Below are 18314 nucleotides of genomic sequence, written 5' to 3' on the forward strand. Positions count from 1 at the left end.
CATCACCTCGCACTTTCACCGCCCTGTGAAGTTCATCATAATTTATTTAATCTGTAGTCTAATAAACTGCATGCTTTGAGAGTCGTAGTGGGGAGGACCACACAACATGTCATCGCCTGACTCCAAGTTTACTTCAATATGATGGTTATAAATATTTGCGCATTAAAGCGTTTCCACCGCCATTTTCTCCCATTATTAATTGTACCGACTCAAAAGGATCCCACCTTGTCTAGCATATTTTGCTTCGTCAACATTTGGAAATTTACTGACAAATTTGGAATTTGAATCAGGCCTGTCATTACATTTTTCATCTGACATGTAGCCTACTTTACTCACAGAAAAAAGGTTGGATGGAAACCCGGTAAACACCTTTTCCCCTCACCATGGTAGCGTTCCCTGCTCAGACGTTGAATGCATCAACCAATGACTGACAGATCGCTATAACATATTATGTGGAATAGGACATATTCAGGCGTTGTAAGATTTGGTATGCGTCAGCAACGCCCGGGCAGAGGAACGCGTCCAATATCTCACGCACGTACACGCGTGTTTCCTCATCATCCACAGTGAGCCAGCCAGCGACGCTCGTCCCCGAAGCGCCCGGATGAAAAAGAGAGATTCAAGGGAACAGGGTTGTTTGACTCGGTCGAGATAGAGCAGAGCAGATCAGAGCAGAGCAGGGGGGACAAACAGGACTGGGAGAGAGAAGGGAGTGTGTCGGAATCTGGACATTGTCGACGGAGCTTCTAAACACCACTAAGGCGACAACCAGACGTTCGGTTCTGGGAAAAAATAGGAGAGTTGTTGAACGGTGGGAGAAAGGAACGGTGTCGTGTTTCTCCTCTTGTAAGTATATTTCTGTGTGTGCCCGATGTGTATCGCGTTTTTTGTCTCTCCCAAGGGCAAATCATCTGAACCATGTCCATCCATATGGATATGGGGCGAATGCCTTGCACTCGGGAGAAAGAAACGGGCCTGGTAAGTGTCAACAACAACATGGCGTAGAAAATGATTATTTTAACACCATTATTAGACACAATGTGGCACATGTACTCGGGAGTCGCGCATTACAGGGGACTGACTAATCATGTTGGTAGAAACGAGACGGAGTCTGACACATTAGAAATGGGGAAACATTGTTTACAGCAAGGATAGATAGTTGTGACCACAGCCAGGGTGTGAACTCTGTTGGATACAATAGAGAAAGTCTAGTTTGTTGATAGTAGAGTTGTCTGAACGGCAATGTCACACGTGCCCGCTGTTAGTAGGAACGTCAACGGTTCATGCGGCGGCACACAGTCACGATGGAAGCTGTGGTCTGCAGCGCCTGGTTCAATTGTTTAGGAAACATTTTTTTTGTAAACTCCATGGTTAAAGTAGTGAAATATGTCATTGTTGTAAAAATCTGCAGTGTGCGTAATTTCCTGACATCCTAAATCAAAATATAGAATTATTTTGACATTAGGCCAGACAAAATTGATTCACTGTTTAAACCGATTTTTACCCCCCCAGAAAAGTGAGTCGAGCAAGCGAAAGATCATAAATAAAACATGAATTGGATAAGGAGTAACAGTACTTTACCAAATTGTCCTAGGCACTTGTGCAGACTCGAGGCCCGAGCTTCAATATTTGAACTATTCCATTCGAAAAACGATTTTTCTTTAAACGACTACAGATGTTACAATGTTGTTATAACCATGATGAATTAAACACAATGGTAAGTATAACTTGTGACAGTTTCCTTTATTCTTTATTTAAATAAAAATCCAATCTAGTAATTTAATGTGATGTATAGCGTAATAGAGTAGACTATATAAAATAAAAAAAATAGAATTCAAGAATGATTGACAATAAATAATTGTAATCAAATTAAAAAATGTTGGACTCCCGAGTGGCACAGCGGTCTAAGGCACTGCATCTCAATGCTAGAGGCATCACTACAGACCCCGGTTCGATCCCGGGCTCTATCACAACCGGCTGTGATCGGGAGTCCCATAGGGCGGCGCACAATTGGCCCAGCGTCGTTCAAGTTAAGGGAGGGTTTGTCCGGGGTAGGCCATCTTTATAAAAATAAGAATTTGTTCTCAACTGACTTGCCTAGTTAAATAATAATAATAATGAGTGCATTACCTGAATCCATCTCTATAGGCGTTAACAAAATATTCATACAAATATGATTAGATCTCTCATAGACTATATGCCTTGTAGAAAGTGTCAATACATTCAGTTGGCCAACTGACTATCCTCCATTTCCAATCAAGTTAGGTTTGTCAAATTGAATGTAGTATTGGAAAAAATCCATAAATCCATCCATAGAGTATAGCCTATCATCATCATAAAAAAATAAAAAAATAAAAATTTATAACATGCACAATTAGATGCATCAATCTCTATAGAGGAAGCTTGACTAAATTCAAGCCCCAGTAAAATTTGCTCACCGCATCCTCTGATTGTCTCGTCTGGCTGCCACCAAAAGCCCCCCCCCCCCACCTTGGAGACAGTGGATCACATCATTGTGGAGCTACTGAACTGCACGAAGCGTGTACGCGTGCCACTGGCGATGTACTCTGCTGGATATGCTAGCTGTTCTCGACGGCGCATCCTCACTTCAAACGCGTTCCGTCTTCAAACGTGTCCCGTGTTCAAACGCATTCCTTCTTCAAGCGCATTCCGTCTTGGTGTTATCGGTTTGCCTACTACTACTGGCAGTACCGGTAAAATGTACGTTATGAATCGCAAATCACCATACAGCTTCAATACACACTTCAATTTCATCAATTGCACTGCGTCTTTGCTGATGAATGCCCTGATCTCTGGCCAGTCAATTGGTTCAATGTTTGTTTCGTCTATTAATCGCTTCAAATTGATCTGAAAATGAAGCAATACCCATGAATTTAACCGGATGTTTGTTTATAATGAGGGACGTCCCACGTTTAACCTGGACACATAAATAGTAGGAATTTGCGCTGGCTTCAGCCATGAATCTGCATGAGAGATAAATGACACATCTGCACGTCGCCTGCAGGTGGAGCGTGCGTGTTTCACTGTCCAATCAGAGGCTCGAACGTGATCTGAGCGCGTGATCTGAGGCTCTTTGGTCTCTAAAGCCTCAAGGGAGAACGGACAGTGCGTCATAAACAAAGCGCCGCTTATATTTCCCCACAAAATAACACATCTGATAAAAAAATAAAAAATAATAATTTGTGGGGTGTGGAGAAAAGTAAGCTGGGGCATCCGTTAAACAGTAATTCAAGCTTTGTCCAGCTGGGGTGGCAGGTAGCCTAGTGATTAGAGCGTTGAACCAGTAACTGAAAAGTTGCTATATCAAATCCCCGAGCTGACAAGGTACAAATATTTTGTTCTGCCCCTCAACAAGGCAGTTAACCCACTGTTCCCCGGTAGGCCGTCATTGTAAATCAAATTTTGTTCTTAACTGACTTGTTTAGGTAAATAAAAAATTTTTTATTTTATTTTTTATATTATGCCAATTTCCCTATTGTAGACAGAACATTAGACTAACACGGAACCCAAACCCGGCTGTGCGCGTGCGCCATCTTGCGCTATCGTGCATACATTTATCGACTTCTATTTTAGCCCTCGGCAACGCAGACGCTCGTTGGCACGCCAAGCGAGCGGTGTGGTCAGCCTATAACGTTTTCACCACACATGAATTACAGGAAAATCTCACTTCCTTTGTTACCTCCGATTGGTGACGGTAGTATTAAAGTCCATAGTCATCCCGTTCTCACTAAATCGATTGTTTAAAACATATCAATGTATTTGGTTTAGCACCAGAGCTTTTGTCGTGTGCGCCAGCCCGTAGTGGAACTTCAAGGCTTTGCATGGTCAATCCGGGCCACCATTGAAGTTGGCCAAACAGCATTTACTACCGATGCAGCCTCCGCCGACGTCATATTTCTTGCGGTTAGCAAAGCAGAGATATTGTGAAGGAAGTTATATGAGTTTGTGTTTATACAAGACATCCCGCCCCCAACCTACTGTCAATCAATCATGTCAATGCGGAGCTGTACAGAGCCCTTCACGTTGTTACGATATTTGTGAGGCGCACATCGATGCGGTATGGAGCTTGATTTGGCCTGTGCATGCATCAAGAGGCTCCGCAATTGCGTCACACCTTCCATACAAAGCTTCCGACCATATTTCGGATCGAGCATAAATTGTCTTTTAAGCCTGGCCTCGATTTTTTGGGGATTCGGCTTATTTCAGCGACACCCGTTGCTGACAGCTGTATAAAATCATGCAATCTCCATAGACAAACATTGTCAGTAGAATGGCCCAAACTGAAGAGCTCAGTGACTTTTAACCTGGCACCGTCATAGGATTCCACCTTTTTATAACAAGTCAGTTCGTCAAATTTCTGCCCTGCTAGAGCTGCCCCGGTCAACTAAGTGCTGTTATTGTGAAGTGGAAACGTCTAGGAGCAACAACGACTCAGCCGTGAAATGGTAGGCCACACAAGCTCACAGAACAGGACCACCAAGTGCTGAAGCGCGAAAAAATTGTCTGTCCTCGGTTGCAACACTCACTACTGGGTTCCAAACTGCCTCTGGAAGAAACTTCAGCACACAAACTGTTCATCAGGAGCTTCATGAAATGGGTTTCCATGGCTGAGCAGCCGCACACAAGCCTAAGATCACCATGCGCAATGCCAAGCGTCAGCTGGAGTGGATTAAAGCTTGAGTGGAAACGTGTTCTCTGGACTGATGAATCACGCTTCACCAGCAGTCTGCCGAATCTAGGTTTGGCCAGGAAAACACTACCAATGCATAGTGCCAACTGTAAAGTTTGGTGGAGGAGGAATAATGTTCTGGGGCTGTTTTTCATGGTTCGGGCACCTTAGTTCCAGTGAAGGGAAATCTTAACACTACAGCATACAATGACATTGTAGACGATTCTGTGCTTCCAACTTTTGGGGAAGGCCCTTTCCTGTTTCAGCATGACAATGCCCCCGTGCACAAAGCAAGGTCCATACAGAAATGGTTTGTCGATCGGTGTGGAAGAACTTGACTGGCCTTAACAGAGGGCTAACCTCAACCCCATCGAACACCTTTGGGATGAATTGGACTACGAGCCAGGCCTAATCACCCAACATCAGTCCCCTCACTAATGCTCTTGTGGCTGAACGGATGCAAGTCCCCACAGCAATGTTCCAACATCTAGTAGAAAGTCTTCCCAGAAGAGTGGAGGCTGTTATAGCAGTAATGTTCCATCATCTAGTGGAAAACCTTCCCAGAAGAGTGGAGGCTGTTATAGCAGTAATGTTCCAACATCTAGTAGAAAGTCTTCCCAGAAGAGTGGAGGCTGTTATAGCAGTAATGTTCCATCATCTAGTGGAAAACCTTCCCAGAAGAGTGGAGGCTGTTATAGCAGTAATGTTCCATCATCTAGTGGAAAGTCTTCCCAGAAGAGTGGAGGCTGTTATAGCAGCAATGTTCCAACATCTAGTGGAAAGCCTTCCCAGAAGAGTGGAGGCTGTTATAGCAGTAATGTTCCATCATCTAGTGGAAAACCTTCCCAGAAGAGTGGAGGCTGTTATAGCAGTAATGTTCCAACATCTAGTAGAAAGTCTTCCCAGAAGAGTGGAGGCTGTTATAGCAGTAATGTTCCATCATCTAGTGGAAAACCTTCCCAGAAGAGTGGAGGCTGTTATAGCAGTAATGTTCCATCATCTAGTGGAAAGTCTTCCCAGAAGAGTGGAGGCTGTTATAGCAGCAATGTTCCAACATCTAGTGGAAAGCCTTCCCAGAAGAGTGGAGGCTGTTATAGCAGCAATGTTCCATCATCTAGTGGAAAACCTTCCCAGAAGAGTGGAGGCTGTTATAGCAGTAATGTTCCATCATCTAGTGGAAAGTCTTCCCAAAAGAGTGGAGGCTGTTATAGCAGCAATGTTCCAACATCTAGTGGAAAGCCTTCCCAGAAGAGTGGAGGCTGTTATAGCAGCAATGTTCCAACATCTAGTGGAAAGCCTTCCCAGAAGAGTGGAGGCTGTTATAGCAGCAATGTTCCAACATCTAGTGGAAAACCTTCCCAGAAGAGTGGAGGCTGTTATAGCAGCAATGTTCCAACATCTAGTAGAAAGTCTTCCCAGAAGAGTGGAGGCTGTTATAGCAGCAATGTTCCAACATCTAGTGGAAAGCCTTCCCAGAAGAGTGGAGGCTGTTATAGCAGCAATGTTCCAACATCTAGTGGAAAGCCTTCCCAGAAGAGTGGAGGCTGTTATAGCAGCAATGTTCCAACATCTAGTGGAAAACCTTCCCAGAAGAGTGGAGGCTGTTATAGCAACAATGTTCCAACATCTAGTGGAAAACCTTCCCAGAAGAGTGGAGGCTGTTATAGCAACAATGTTCCATCATCTAGTGGAAAACCTTCCCAGAAGAGTGGAGGCTGTTATAGCAACAATGTTCCAACATCTAGTGGAAAACCTTCCCAGAAGAGTGGAGGCTGTTATAGCAGCAATGTTCCAACATCTCGTGGAAAGCCTTCCCAGAAGAGTGGAGGCTGTTATAGCAGCAATGTTCCAACATCTAGTGGAAAGCCTTCCCAGAAGAGTGGAGGCTGTTATAGCAGTAATGTTCCATCATCTAGTGGAAAACCTTCCCAGAAGAGTGGAGGCTGTTATAGCAGTAATGTTCCATCATCTAGTGGAAAGTCTTCCCAGAAGAGTGGAGGCTGTTATAGCAGCAATGTCCCAACATCTAGTGGAAAGCCTTCCCAGAAGAGTGGAGGCTGTTATAGCAGCAATGTTCCATCATCTAGTGGAAAACCTTCCCAGAAGAGTGGAGGCTGTTATAGCAGTAATGTTCCATCATCTAGTGGAAAGTCTTCCCAGAAGAGTGGAGGCTGTTATAGCAGCAATGTTCCAACATCTAGTGGAAAGCCTTCCCAGAAGAGTGGAGGCTGTTATAGCAGCAATGTTCCAACATCTAGTGGAAAGCCTTCCCAGAAGAGTGGAGGCTGTTATAGCAGCAATGTTCCAACATCTAGTGGAAAACCTTCCCAGAAGAGTGGAGGCTGTTATAGCAGCAATGTTCCAACATCTAGTAGAAAGTCTTCCCAGAAGAGTGGAGGCTGTTATAGCAGCAATGTTCCAACATCTAGTGGAAAGCCTTCCCAGAAGAGTGGAGGCTGTTATAGCAGCAATGTTCCAACATCTAGTGGAAAGCCTTCCCAGAAGAGTGGAGGCTGTTATAGCAGCAATGTTCCAACATCTAGTGGAAAACCTTCCCAGAAGAGTGGAGGCTGTTATAGCAACAATGTTCCAACATCTAGTGGAAAACCTTCCCAGAAGAGTGGAGGCTGTTATAGCAACAATGTTCCATCATCTAGTGGAAAACCTTCCCAGAAGAGTGGAGGCTGTTATAGCAACAATGTTCCAACATCTAGTGGAAAACCTTCCCAGAAGAGTGGAGGCTGTTATAGCAGCAATGTTCCAACATCTAGTGGAAAACCTTCCCAGAAGAGTGGAGGCTGTTATAGCAGCAATGTTCCAACATCTCGTGGAAAGCCTTCCCAGAAGAGTGGAGGCTGTTATAGCAGCAATGTTCCAACATCTAGTGGAAAGCCTTCCCAGAAGAGTGGAGGCTGTTATAGCAGCAATGTTCCAACATCTAGTGGAAAGCCTTCCCAGAAGAGTGGAGGCTGTTATAGCAGCAATGTTCCAACATCTCGTGGAAAGCCTTCCCAGAAGAGTGGAGGCTGTTATAGCAGCAATGTTCCAACATCTAGTGGAAAGCCTTCCCAGAAGAGTGGAGGCTGTTACAGCAGAAATGTTCCAACATCTAGTGGAAAGCCTTCCCAGAAGAGTGGAGGCTGTTATAGCAGCAATGTTCCAACATCTAGTGGAAAGCCTTCCCAGAAGAGTGGAGGCTGTTATAGCAGCAATGTTCCAACATCTCGTGGAAAGCCTTCCCAGAAGAGTGGAGGCTGTTATAGCAGCAATGTTCCAACATCTAGTGGAAAGCCTTCCCAGAAGAGTGGAGGCTGTTACAGCAGAAATGTTCCAACATCTAGTGGAAAGCCTTCCCAGAAGAGTGGAGGCTGTTACAGCAGCAATGTTCCAACATCTAGTGGAAAGCCTTCCCAGAAGAGTGGAGGCTGTTACAGCAGCAATGTTCCAACATCTCGTGGAAAGCCTTCCCAGAAGAGTGGAGGCTGTTATAGCAGCAATGTTCCAACATCTAGTGGAAAGCCTTCCCAGAAGAGTGGAGGCTGTTACAGCAGCAATGTTCCAACATCTCGTGGAAAGCCTTCCCAGAAGAGTGGAGGCTGTTGTAGCAGCAATGTTCCAACATCTAGTGGAAAGCCTTCCCAGAAGAGTAGAGGCTGTTATAGCAGCATTGTTCCAACATCTAGTGGAAAGCCTTCCCAGAAGAGTGGAGGCTGTTATAGCAGCAATGTTCCAACATCTAGTGGAAAGCCTTCCCAGAAGAGTGGAGGCTGTTACAGCAGCAATGTTCCAACATCTAGTGGAAAGCCTTCCCAGAAGAGTGGAGGCTGTTACAGCAGCAATGTTCCAACATCTAGTGGAAAGCCTTCCCAGAAGAGTGGAGGCTGTTATAGCAGCATTGTTACAACATCTAGTGGAAAGCCTTCCCAGAAGAGTGGAGGCTGTTATAGCAGCAAAGGCGACCAACTCCATTTTTTAAATTAGATTTTCTATGAGCATGTGTCCACATACTTTTGTAGTTTATAGTAGTTTCACACTTATGCTAACTTTATGAAGGCTTCTTTTCTCACGCTCCCTTTCCTCTTTCTCTCTCTCTGTTTCTCTCTGTTTCTCTCTCTCTCTCTGTTTCTCTCTGTTTCTCTCTCTCTCTCTGTTTCTCTCTCTCTCTCTCTCTGTTTCTCTCTGTTTCTCTCTCTGTTTCTCTCTCTGTTTCTCTCTCTCTCTGTTTCTCTCAAATTCAAATTCAAATTCAAGCTGCTTTATTGGCATGAAAAACATTGTGTCAATATTGCCAAAGCAACAATGTATACAATATACATTGTAATACAATTAAAACAATGACAAATAATAATATAGAATGGCAGTAAATAATAATACAAAATTAAATATAAAAATAGTAACAATAAAATGGTAACAGTCAATAGTCGAATGTTATGTATGGTGTAATGCACCACTACCACCACCACCATCATTAAACTGCTATCATTACCATTACCACCCATACCATTACTATTTGGAATGATAAACAACAATAATAATACTAATAACAATAACAGTAAAAACAATAACAGTCATAATAAGTAAGTTACTGCTTACTATGCAGATGTTATTATTCAGTGTCCCTCAGGCTATGGCAGGTAAATACATATTTGGCTGCAAGAGGAGCCATTGCTCCTTCGCCCATGAGTATTTTTAGTTTTTCCTCTGGGTTTAATAAGTTAAAATTTGGAATAAATGTAGTCATTTCTGTGAATAATGAATCTCTTGGTGAGGAATATTTATCACAGTAAAGGAGAAAGTGCATCTCTGTTTCTACCTCCCCTGTCGTGCAGTGACCACATACACGCTCCTCTTTGGGTAGCCATGTCTTTTTATGTCTGCCGGTTTCTATTGCCAATCGGTGGTCACTCAGCCTGTACTTGGTAAGGATCTGTCTCTGCTTCGAATCTCTGACAGAGTAGAGATATTCAGCCAATTCATATTCTCTGTTTAGGGTCAGATAGCAATTTAGTCGGCTTTGGGATTTGGTTTCGTTTTTCCAATGTTGTATATATGAGTCCTTTGATTGGTTCATGATTTTGTTTATTGGAATTCTTTCTTTTGAAGCAGTGCTGGTGTCAGCTTGGTTGGTTAGGTCCAACACCAGCTGACTGAGAGGGCTCGTTTCTGGGCTCAGCTCTTGGGTTTGAAGTGCTTTAAATTGCAGACTCGAATTTGGACTTGAATTTAGATGTAGCCAAAATTTTAATGATCTTTTCTGTATTTTCATTATTACTGGAAAGCGGCCCAATTCTGCCCTACATGCATTAGTTGGTGTATTTCTCTGGACTTGTAGGATTTTCCGACAGAATTCTGCATGTAGGGTTTCAATTGGATGTTTGTCCCACATTTTAAAGTCCAGTTTAAAGTTCTCTCTCTCTCTGTTTCTCTCTCTCTGTTTCTCTCTGTTTCTCTCTCTGTTTCTGTTTCTCTCTCTCTCTCTCTCTCTCTCTCTCTCTCTCTCTCTCTCTCTCTCTCTCTCTCTCTCTCTCTCTCTCTCTCTCTCTCTCTCTCTCTCTCTCTCTGTTGCTCTCTCTCTTTCCACTCTCTGCACTTCAGAGGTCACAGCTCTCTGTCACCAGTGTTTCCCCTAGTTCAACAGGGCTACAGGCAGGTTGCCCTCCAACCTGCTGTCATTCAGTTAGTCACCAAGTGTGGGAGAGCGGATCTTTTGCACACCACTGTCTTGTCCTCCCATCTTTTCAGCACACGCTCTAGCACAGGCCTGGGGCAAAGGCCCGGCCCGGGGGGCCGTATACGGCCCCGCTACCTGATTCAATACGGCCATGCGGAATCATGCTCACACCTCAAAGAATTTGCGATTAGTAAAGTTTTGAAAATCGTATTTGTTATTCAAATTAAAAGCCCAGTGAACACTCGCCTTTGTGTAATGATTTAAATCCCACCGCTCGTGGGACCTTTTTTTTGTTGAAGGCACGTATAAATAACAACTACACGAGGACAGACGGTGACTGACAGGTTGACACACACAGTTACAAATAGTAGCTAGCTAGAAATAGTGAAGGAAAAAAAAGTTTTTCAAAGATTTAAAAGAAAAGGAAAGTAGACAATGAATGTAGGGTGTTCCAGCAAGAGTGGACATCGACATATTTATTTATTGACGTATCGGGGAAAGCTCTGTGCTTAGTGGGCAAAGAGAGCATCGCTGTCTTGAAAGACTACAACTTGTCCCGACACTTACAGACGAAGCATGCAGAGAAATATAGGAATATGTCTTCTGAGCAGAGGACAAGTGCAACTAAATAGTTGCTTTCTCAGTTGCAAAAGCAGCAAGGACATTTCACAAAACTACATTCAGCAATCGACGGAATTGCGAAAGCTAGTTATATACCGTCCCCGCAAAATTGCTTAACATCTGCAGCAATACTTTGCCCCGACAAGAAAGAGCTGTTTGAAAATGTTTCCCTGTCAAGACGAACAGTGACACGGCGTGTCGTGGACATCGCAGAGAATATGGAACAACAGTTGAAAGACAAAGTCAAGGATTTCACCTATTTCTCGTTCACCCTGGATGAGAGCAGTGAGTCACGTGACACGGTGCAGTTGTTGATGTTCTTACGAGGGCATAACCCCAGACTTTGAAATTACAGAGGAGTTTGCTTCTGTGCAGTCAATGAAGAGCACAACCACAGGGAAAGATTTATTGGAGGAGGTTCATATACGTGTGTGGCAAAGCGATTTTTTGAAAAGTTATTCAGTGTGACCACTGATGGCTGCCCAGACTTGACAGGAAAAAAACGTTGTCCTTTTGAAAAGGATACAAGATCAAGTAGCTGAGCTGAACCCAGATCAGAAAATTATTTTCCTGCATTGTATTATTCATCAAGAGGTGCTCTGTAAATGTGTTTCTGAAAATGAGCCATGTTGTGGATACAGTCACTAAAGTGGTAAACTTCATAAGAGCAAAATCTTTATTAAACCACAGGCAGTTTCACTGTTGGAAGAGACAGAGTCGGGTCATGCAGATCTCCCTGACCACACAAACGTGAGAAGGCTGAGTTTAGGGAAGGTGCAGATCTCCCCTACCACACAAACGTGAGAAGGCTGAGTTTGGGGAAGGTGAGTAAAGGGTGTGGGACCGGAAGTTAGAGATTGCTGAGTTTTTGAAAATGAAAGTAAAATATGTGTATTTCCCTCAACTGCAAGATAAAGAATGGTTGGCTGATTTTGCCTTCACCGTGGACATCATGGCCCTCATGAATGAACTGAATTCCAAACTCCAAGGGAAAGGCCTTTTTGCACATCAGATGTACAGCCTTGTTAAAGCCTTCAAGGGAATATTACTCCTCCTGACCCGTCAAGTAGAAGCCAACAATCTCATCCACCTCCCAACACTACTAGTCTGTTCCCTATCAGATGACCAGAGGGAGAAGTATACATCCACCTCCCAACACTACTAGTCTGTTCCCTATCAGATGACCAGCAGGAGAAGTATACATCCACCTCCCAACACTACTAGTCTGTTCCCTGTCAGATGACCAGCGGGAGAAGTATACATCCACCTCCCAACACTACTAGTCTGTTCCTTATCAGATGACCAGCGGGAGAAGTATACATCCACCTTCCAACACTACTAGTCTGTTCCCTATCAGATGACCAGCGGGAGAAGTATACATCCACCTTCCAACACTACTAGTCTGTTCCCTATCAGATGACCAGCGGGAGAAGTATACATCCACCTCCCAACACTACTAGTCTGTTCCCTGTCAGATGACCAGCGGGAGAAGTATACATCCACCTTCCAACACTACTAGTCTGTTCCCTATCAGATGACCAGCGGGAGAAGTATACATCCACCTTCCAACACTACTAGTCTGTTCCCTATCAGATGACCAGATGGAGAAGTATACATCTACCTCCCAACACTACTAGTCTGTTCCCTATCAGATGACCAGCAGGAGAAGTATACATCCACCTCCCTACTAGTCTGTTCCCTATCAGATGACCAGAGGGAGAAGTATACATCCACCTCCCAACACTACTAGTCTGTTCCCTGTCAGATGACCAGCAGGAGAAGTATACATCCACCTCCCAACACTACTAGTCTGTTCCCTGTCAGATGACCAGCAGGAGAAGTATACATCCACCTCCCAACACTACTAGTCTGTTCCCTATCAGATGACCAGCAGGAGAAGTATACATCCACCTCCCAACACTACTAGTCTGTTCCCTATCAGATGACCAGCAGGAGAAGTATACATCCACCTTCCTACTAGTCTGTTCCCTATCAGATGACTAGTGGGAGAAGTATACATCCACCTCCCAACACTACTAGTCTGTTCCCTATCAGATGACCAGTGGGAGAAGTATACATCCACCTCCCAACACTACTAGTCTGTTCCCTATCAGATGACCAGCAGGAGACGTATACATCCACCTCCCAACACTACTAGTCTGTTCCCTATCAGATGACCAGCAGGAGAAGTATACATCCACCTCCCAACACTACTAGTCTGTTCCCTATCAGATGACCAGTGGGAGACGTATACATCCACCTTCCGACACTACTAGTCTGTTCCCTATCAGATGACCAGCGGGAGACGTATACATCCACCTCCCAACACTACTAGTCTGTTCCCTATCAGAAGACCAGCGGGAGACGTATACATCCACCTCCCAACACTACTAGTCTGTTCCCTATCAGATGACCAGCAGGAGAAGTATACACCCACCTTCCTACTAGTCTGTTCCCTATCAGATGACCAGCAGGAGAAGTATACATCCACCTCCCAACACTACTAGTCTGTTCCCTGTCAGATGACCAGCGGGGAGAAGTATACATCCACCTCCCAACACTACTAGTCTGTTCCCTGTCAGATGACCAGCGGGGAGAAGTATACATCCACCTCCCAACACTACTAGTCTGTTCCCTGTCAGATGACCAGCAGGAGAAGTATACACCCACCTTCCTACTAGTCTGTTCCCTATCAGATGACCAGCAGGAGAAGTATACATCCACCTCCCAACACTACTAGTCTGTTCCCTATCAGATGACCAGCAGGAGAAGTATACATCCACCTCCCAACACTACTAGTCTGTTCCCTGTCAGATGACCAGCGGGGAGAAGTATACATCCACCTCCCAACACTACTAGTCTGTTCCCTGTCAGATGACCAGCGGGGAGAAGTATACATCCACCTCCCAACACTACTAGTCTGTTCCCTATCAGATGACCAGAGGGAGAAGTATACATCCACCTCCCAACACTACTAGTCTGTTCCCTATCAGATGACCAGCAGGAGAAGTATACATCCACCTCCCAACACTACTAGTCTGTTCCCTGTCAGATGACCAGCGGGAGAAGTATACATCCACCTCCCAACACTACTAGTCTGTTCCCTATCAGATGACCAGAGGGAGAAGTATACATCCACCTTCCTACTAGTCTGTTCCCTATCAGATGACCAGAGGGAGAAGTATACATCCACCTCCCAACACTACTAGTCTGTTCCCTATCAGATGACCAGCGGGAGACGTATACACCCACCTTCCTACTAGTCTGTTCCCTATCAGATGACCAGAGGGAGAAGTATACATCCACCTCCCAACACCACTAGTCTGTTCCCTATCAGATGACCAGCAGGAGAAGTATATATCCACCTCCCAACACTACTAGTCTGTTCCCTATCAGATGACCAGAGGGAGAAGTATACATCCACCTTCCAACACTACTAGTCTGTTCCCTATCAGATGACCAGAGGGAGAAGTATACATCCACCTTCCAACACTACTAGTCTGTTCCCTATCAGATGACCAGAGGGAGAAGTATACATCCACCTTCCAACACTACTAGTCTGTTCCCTATCAGATGACCAGAGGGAGAAGTATACATCCACCTCCCAACACTACTAGTCTGTTCCCTGTCAGATGACCAGCGGGAGACGTATACACCCACCTCCCAACACTACTAGTCTGTTCCCTATCAGATGACCAGAGGGAGAAGTATACACCCACCTCCCAACACTACTAGTCTGTTCCCTATCAGATGACCAGAGGGAGAAGTATACATCCACCTCCCAACACCACTAGTCTGTTCCCTATCAGATGACTAGTGGGAGAAGTATACATCCACCTCCCAACACTACTAGTCTGTTCCCTATCAGATGACTAGTGGGAGAAGTATACATCCACCTCCCAACACTACTAGTCTGTTCCCTATCAGATGACCAGCAGGAGAAGTATACATCCACCTTCCAACACTACTAGTCTGTTCCCTATCAGATGACTAGTGGGAGAAGTATACATCCACCTCCCAATACTACTAGTCTGTTCCCTATCAGATGACCAGCGGGAGACGTATACATCCACCTTCCAACACTACTAGTCTGTTCCCTATCAGATGACTAGTGGGAGAAGTATACATCCACCTCCCAACACTACTAGTCTGTTCCCTGTCAGATGACCAGCGGGAGACGTATACATCCACCTCCCAACACTACTAGTCTGTTCCCTATCAGATGACCAGAGGGAGAAGTATACATCCACCTCCCAACACTACTAGTCTGTTCCCTGTCAGATGACCAGCAGGAGAAGTATACATCCACCTCCCAACACTACTAGTCTGTTCCCTATCAGATGACCAGCAGGAGACGTATACATCCACCTCCCAACACTACTAGTCTGTTCCCTATCAGATGACCAGCAGGAGAAGTATACATCCACCTCCCAACACTACTAGTCTGTTCCCTATCAGATGACCAGCAGGAGAAGTATACATCCACCTCCCAACACTACTAGTCTGTTCCCTATCAGATGACCAGCAGGAGAAGTATACATCCACCTCCCAACACTACTAGTCTGTTCCCTATCAGATGACCAGTGGGAGAAGTATACATCCACCTCCCAACACTACTAGTCTGTTCCCTATCAGATGACCAGATGGAGAAGTATACATCCACCTCCCAACACTACTAGTCTGTTCTCTATCAGATGACCAGTGGGAGAAGTATACATCCACCTCCCAACACTACTAGTCTGTTCCCTATCAGATGACCAGCGGGAGAAGTATACATCCACATCCCAACACTACTAGTCTGTTCCCTTTCAGATGACCAGCAGGAGAAGTATACATCCACCTCCCAACACTACTAGTCTGTTCCCTATCAGATGACCAGAGGGAGAAGTATACATCCACCTCCCAACGCTACTAGTCTGTTCCCTGTCAGATGACCAGAGGGAGAAGTATACATCCACCTCCCAACACTACTAGTCTGTTCCCTGTCAGATGACCAGAGGGAGACGTATACACCCACCCCCCAACACTACTAGTCTGTTCCCTATCAGATGACCAGCGGGAGACGTATACACCCACCTCCCAACACTACTAGTCTGTTCCCTATCAGATGACCAGAGGGAGAAGTATACATCCACCTCCCAACACTACTAGTCTGTTCCCTGTCAGATGACCAGATGGAGAAGTATACATCCACCTCCCAACACTACTAGTCTGTTCCCTATCAGATGACCAGCGGGAGACGTATACACCCACCTCCCAACACTACTAGTCTGTTCCCTATCAGATGACCAGAGGGAGAAGTATACATCCACCTCCCAACACTACTAGTCTGTTCCCTATCAGATGACCAGCGGGAGACGTATACATCCACCTCCCAACACTACTAGTCTGTTCCCTATCAGATGACCAGTGGGAGAAGTATACATCCACCTCCCAACACTACTAGTCTGTTCCCTATCAGATGACCAGTGGGAGAAGTATACATCCACCTCCCAACACTACTAGTCTGTTCCCTATCAGATGACCAGATGGAGAAGTATACATCCACCTCCCAACACTACTAGTCTGTTCCCTATCAGATGACCAGATGGAGAAGTATACATCCACCTCCCAACACTACTAGTCTGTTCCCTATCAGTTGACCAGTGGGAGAAGTATACATCCACCTCCCAACACTACTAGTCTGTTCCCTATCAGATGACCAGAGGGAGAAGTATACATCCACCTCCCAACACTACTAGTCTGTTCCCTATCAGATGACCAGCAGGAGAAGTATACATCCACCTCCCAACACTACTAGTCTGTTCCCTATCAGATGACCAGAGGGAGAAGTATACATCCACCTCCCAACACTACTAGTCTGTTCCCTATCAGATGACCAGAGGGAGAAGTATACATCCACCTCCCAACACTACTAGTCTGTTCCCTATCAGATGACCAGATGGAGAAGTATACATCCACCTCCCAACACTACTAGTCTGTTCCCTATCAGATGACCAGATGGAGAAGTATACATCCACCTCCCAACACTACTAGTCTGTTCCCTATCAGATGACCAGAGGGAGAAGTATACATCCACCTCCCAACACTACTAGTCTGTTCCCTATCAGATGACCAGAGGGAGAAGTATACATCCACCTCCCAACACTACTAGTCTGTTCCCTATCAGATGACCAGTGGGAGAAGTATACATCCACCTCCCAACACTACTAGTCTGTTCCCTATCAGATGACCAGAGGGAGAAGTATACATCACTGCTGCTTTGAACAGTGAGTTTTCTCATCGTTTTGAGGATTTCAAAGTGTTGGAAAATGACATGTTGTTGGTTTCCTCTCCTTTCACCTTCAGTGTGGATTAGAGGTCGACCGATTATGATTTTTCAAGCTGATACCGATACCGATTATTGGAGGACCAAAAAAGCCGATACCGATTAATCGGCCAATTTTTATTTATTTATTTGTAATAATGACAATTACAACAATACTGAATGAACACTTATTTTAACTTAATATAATACATCAATAAAATCAATTTAGCCTCAAATAAATAATGAAACATGTAGAGTTTGGTTTAAATAATGCAAAAACAAAGTGTTGGAGAAGAAAGTAAAAGTGCAATATGTGCCATGTAAAAAAGCTAACGTTTAAGTTCCTTGCTCAGAACATGAGAACATATGAAAGCTGGTGGTTCCTTTTACTTCAATATTCCCAGGTAAGAAGTTTTAGGTTGTAGTTATTATAGGAATTATAGGACTATTTCTCTCTATACGATTTGTATTTCATATACCTTTGACTATTGGATGTTCTTATAGGCACTTTAGTATTGCCAGTGTAACAGTATAGCTTCCATCCCTCTCCTCGCCGCTACCTGGGCTCGAACCAGGAACACATCGACAACAGCCACCCTCGAAGCAGCGTTACCCATGCAGATCAAGGGGAACAACTACTCCAAGTCTCAGAGCGAGACGTTTGAAACGCTATTAGCGCGCACCCCGCTAACTAGCTAGCCATTTCACATTGGTTACACCAGCCTAATCTCGGGAGTTGATAGGCTTGAAGTCATAAACGGCGCAATGCTTGACTGCTGCTGACTGCTGGCAAAACGCACGAAAGTGCTGTTTGAATGAATGCTTACGAGCCTGCTGGTGCCTACCATCGCTCAGTCAGACTGCTCTATCAAATCATAGACTTAATTATAACATAATAACACACAGAAATACGAGCCTTAGGTCATTAATATGGTCGAATCCGGAAACTACCATCTCGAAAACAAAACGTTTATTCTTTCAGTGAAATAAGGAAACGTTCCGTATTTTATCTTAACGGGTGGCAT

At 44.7% G+C, this 18314-nt stretch overlaps 2 protein-coding genes across 7 annotated transcripts in view; one reads left to right on the forward strand and one right to left on the reverse strand.

Annotated features, from left to right (window-relative positions):
* The window catches only part of LOC139577329 (epigen-like), a 56368-nt gene extending 55860 nt beyond the window's left edge, over window positions 1-508 (reverse strand). Inside the window, exon 1 of the mRNA XM_071404359.1 lies at window positions 337-508. Coding sequence (XP_071260460.1) covers window positions 337-385 — 49 coding nt within the window. The 5' untranslated portion in view covers window positions 386-508. The remainder of the gene's footprint in view (window positions 1-336) is intronic.
* LOC139577326 (sodium-dependent phosphate transporter 2-like) overlaps window positions 504-18314 on the forward strand; it is a 139736-nt gene continuing 121925 nt past the window's right edge. For 4 of the 6 annotated variants that reach the window (XM_071404347.1, XM_071404348.1, XM_071404349.1 and 1 more), the window contains exon 1: window positions 508-846. The gene's annotated coding sequence lies outside the window, so the exon portion shown is untranslated. Of the gene's footprint in view, window positions 847-18314 lie in introns of all 6 variants that reach the window. The other 2 variants (XM_071404352.1, XM_071404353.1) reach the window with 2 other exon arrangements.

Source organism: Salvelinus alpinus, chromosome 5, assembly GCF_045679555.1.
Source record: "Salvelinus alpinus chromosome 5, SLU_Salpinus.1, whole genome shotgun sequence".
NCBI lineage: Eukaryota > Metazoa > Chordata > Actinopteri > Salmoniformes > Salmonidae > Salvelinus > Salvelinus alpinus.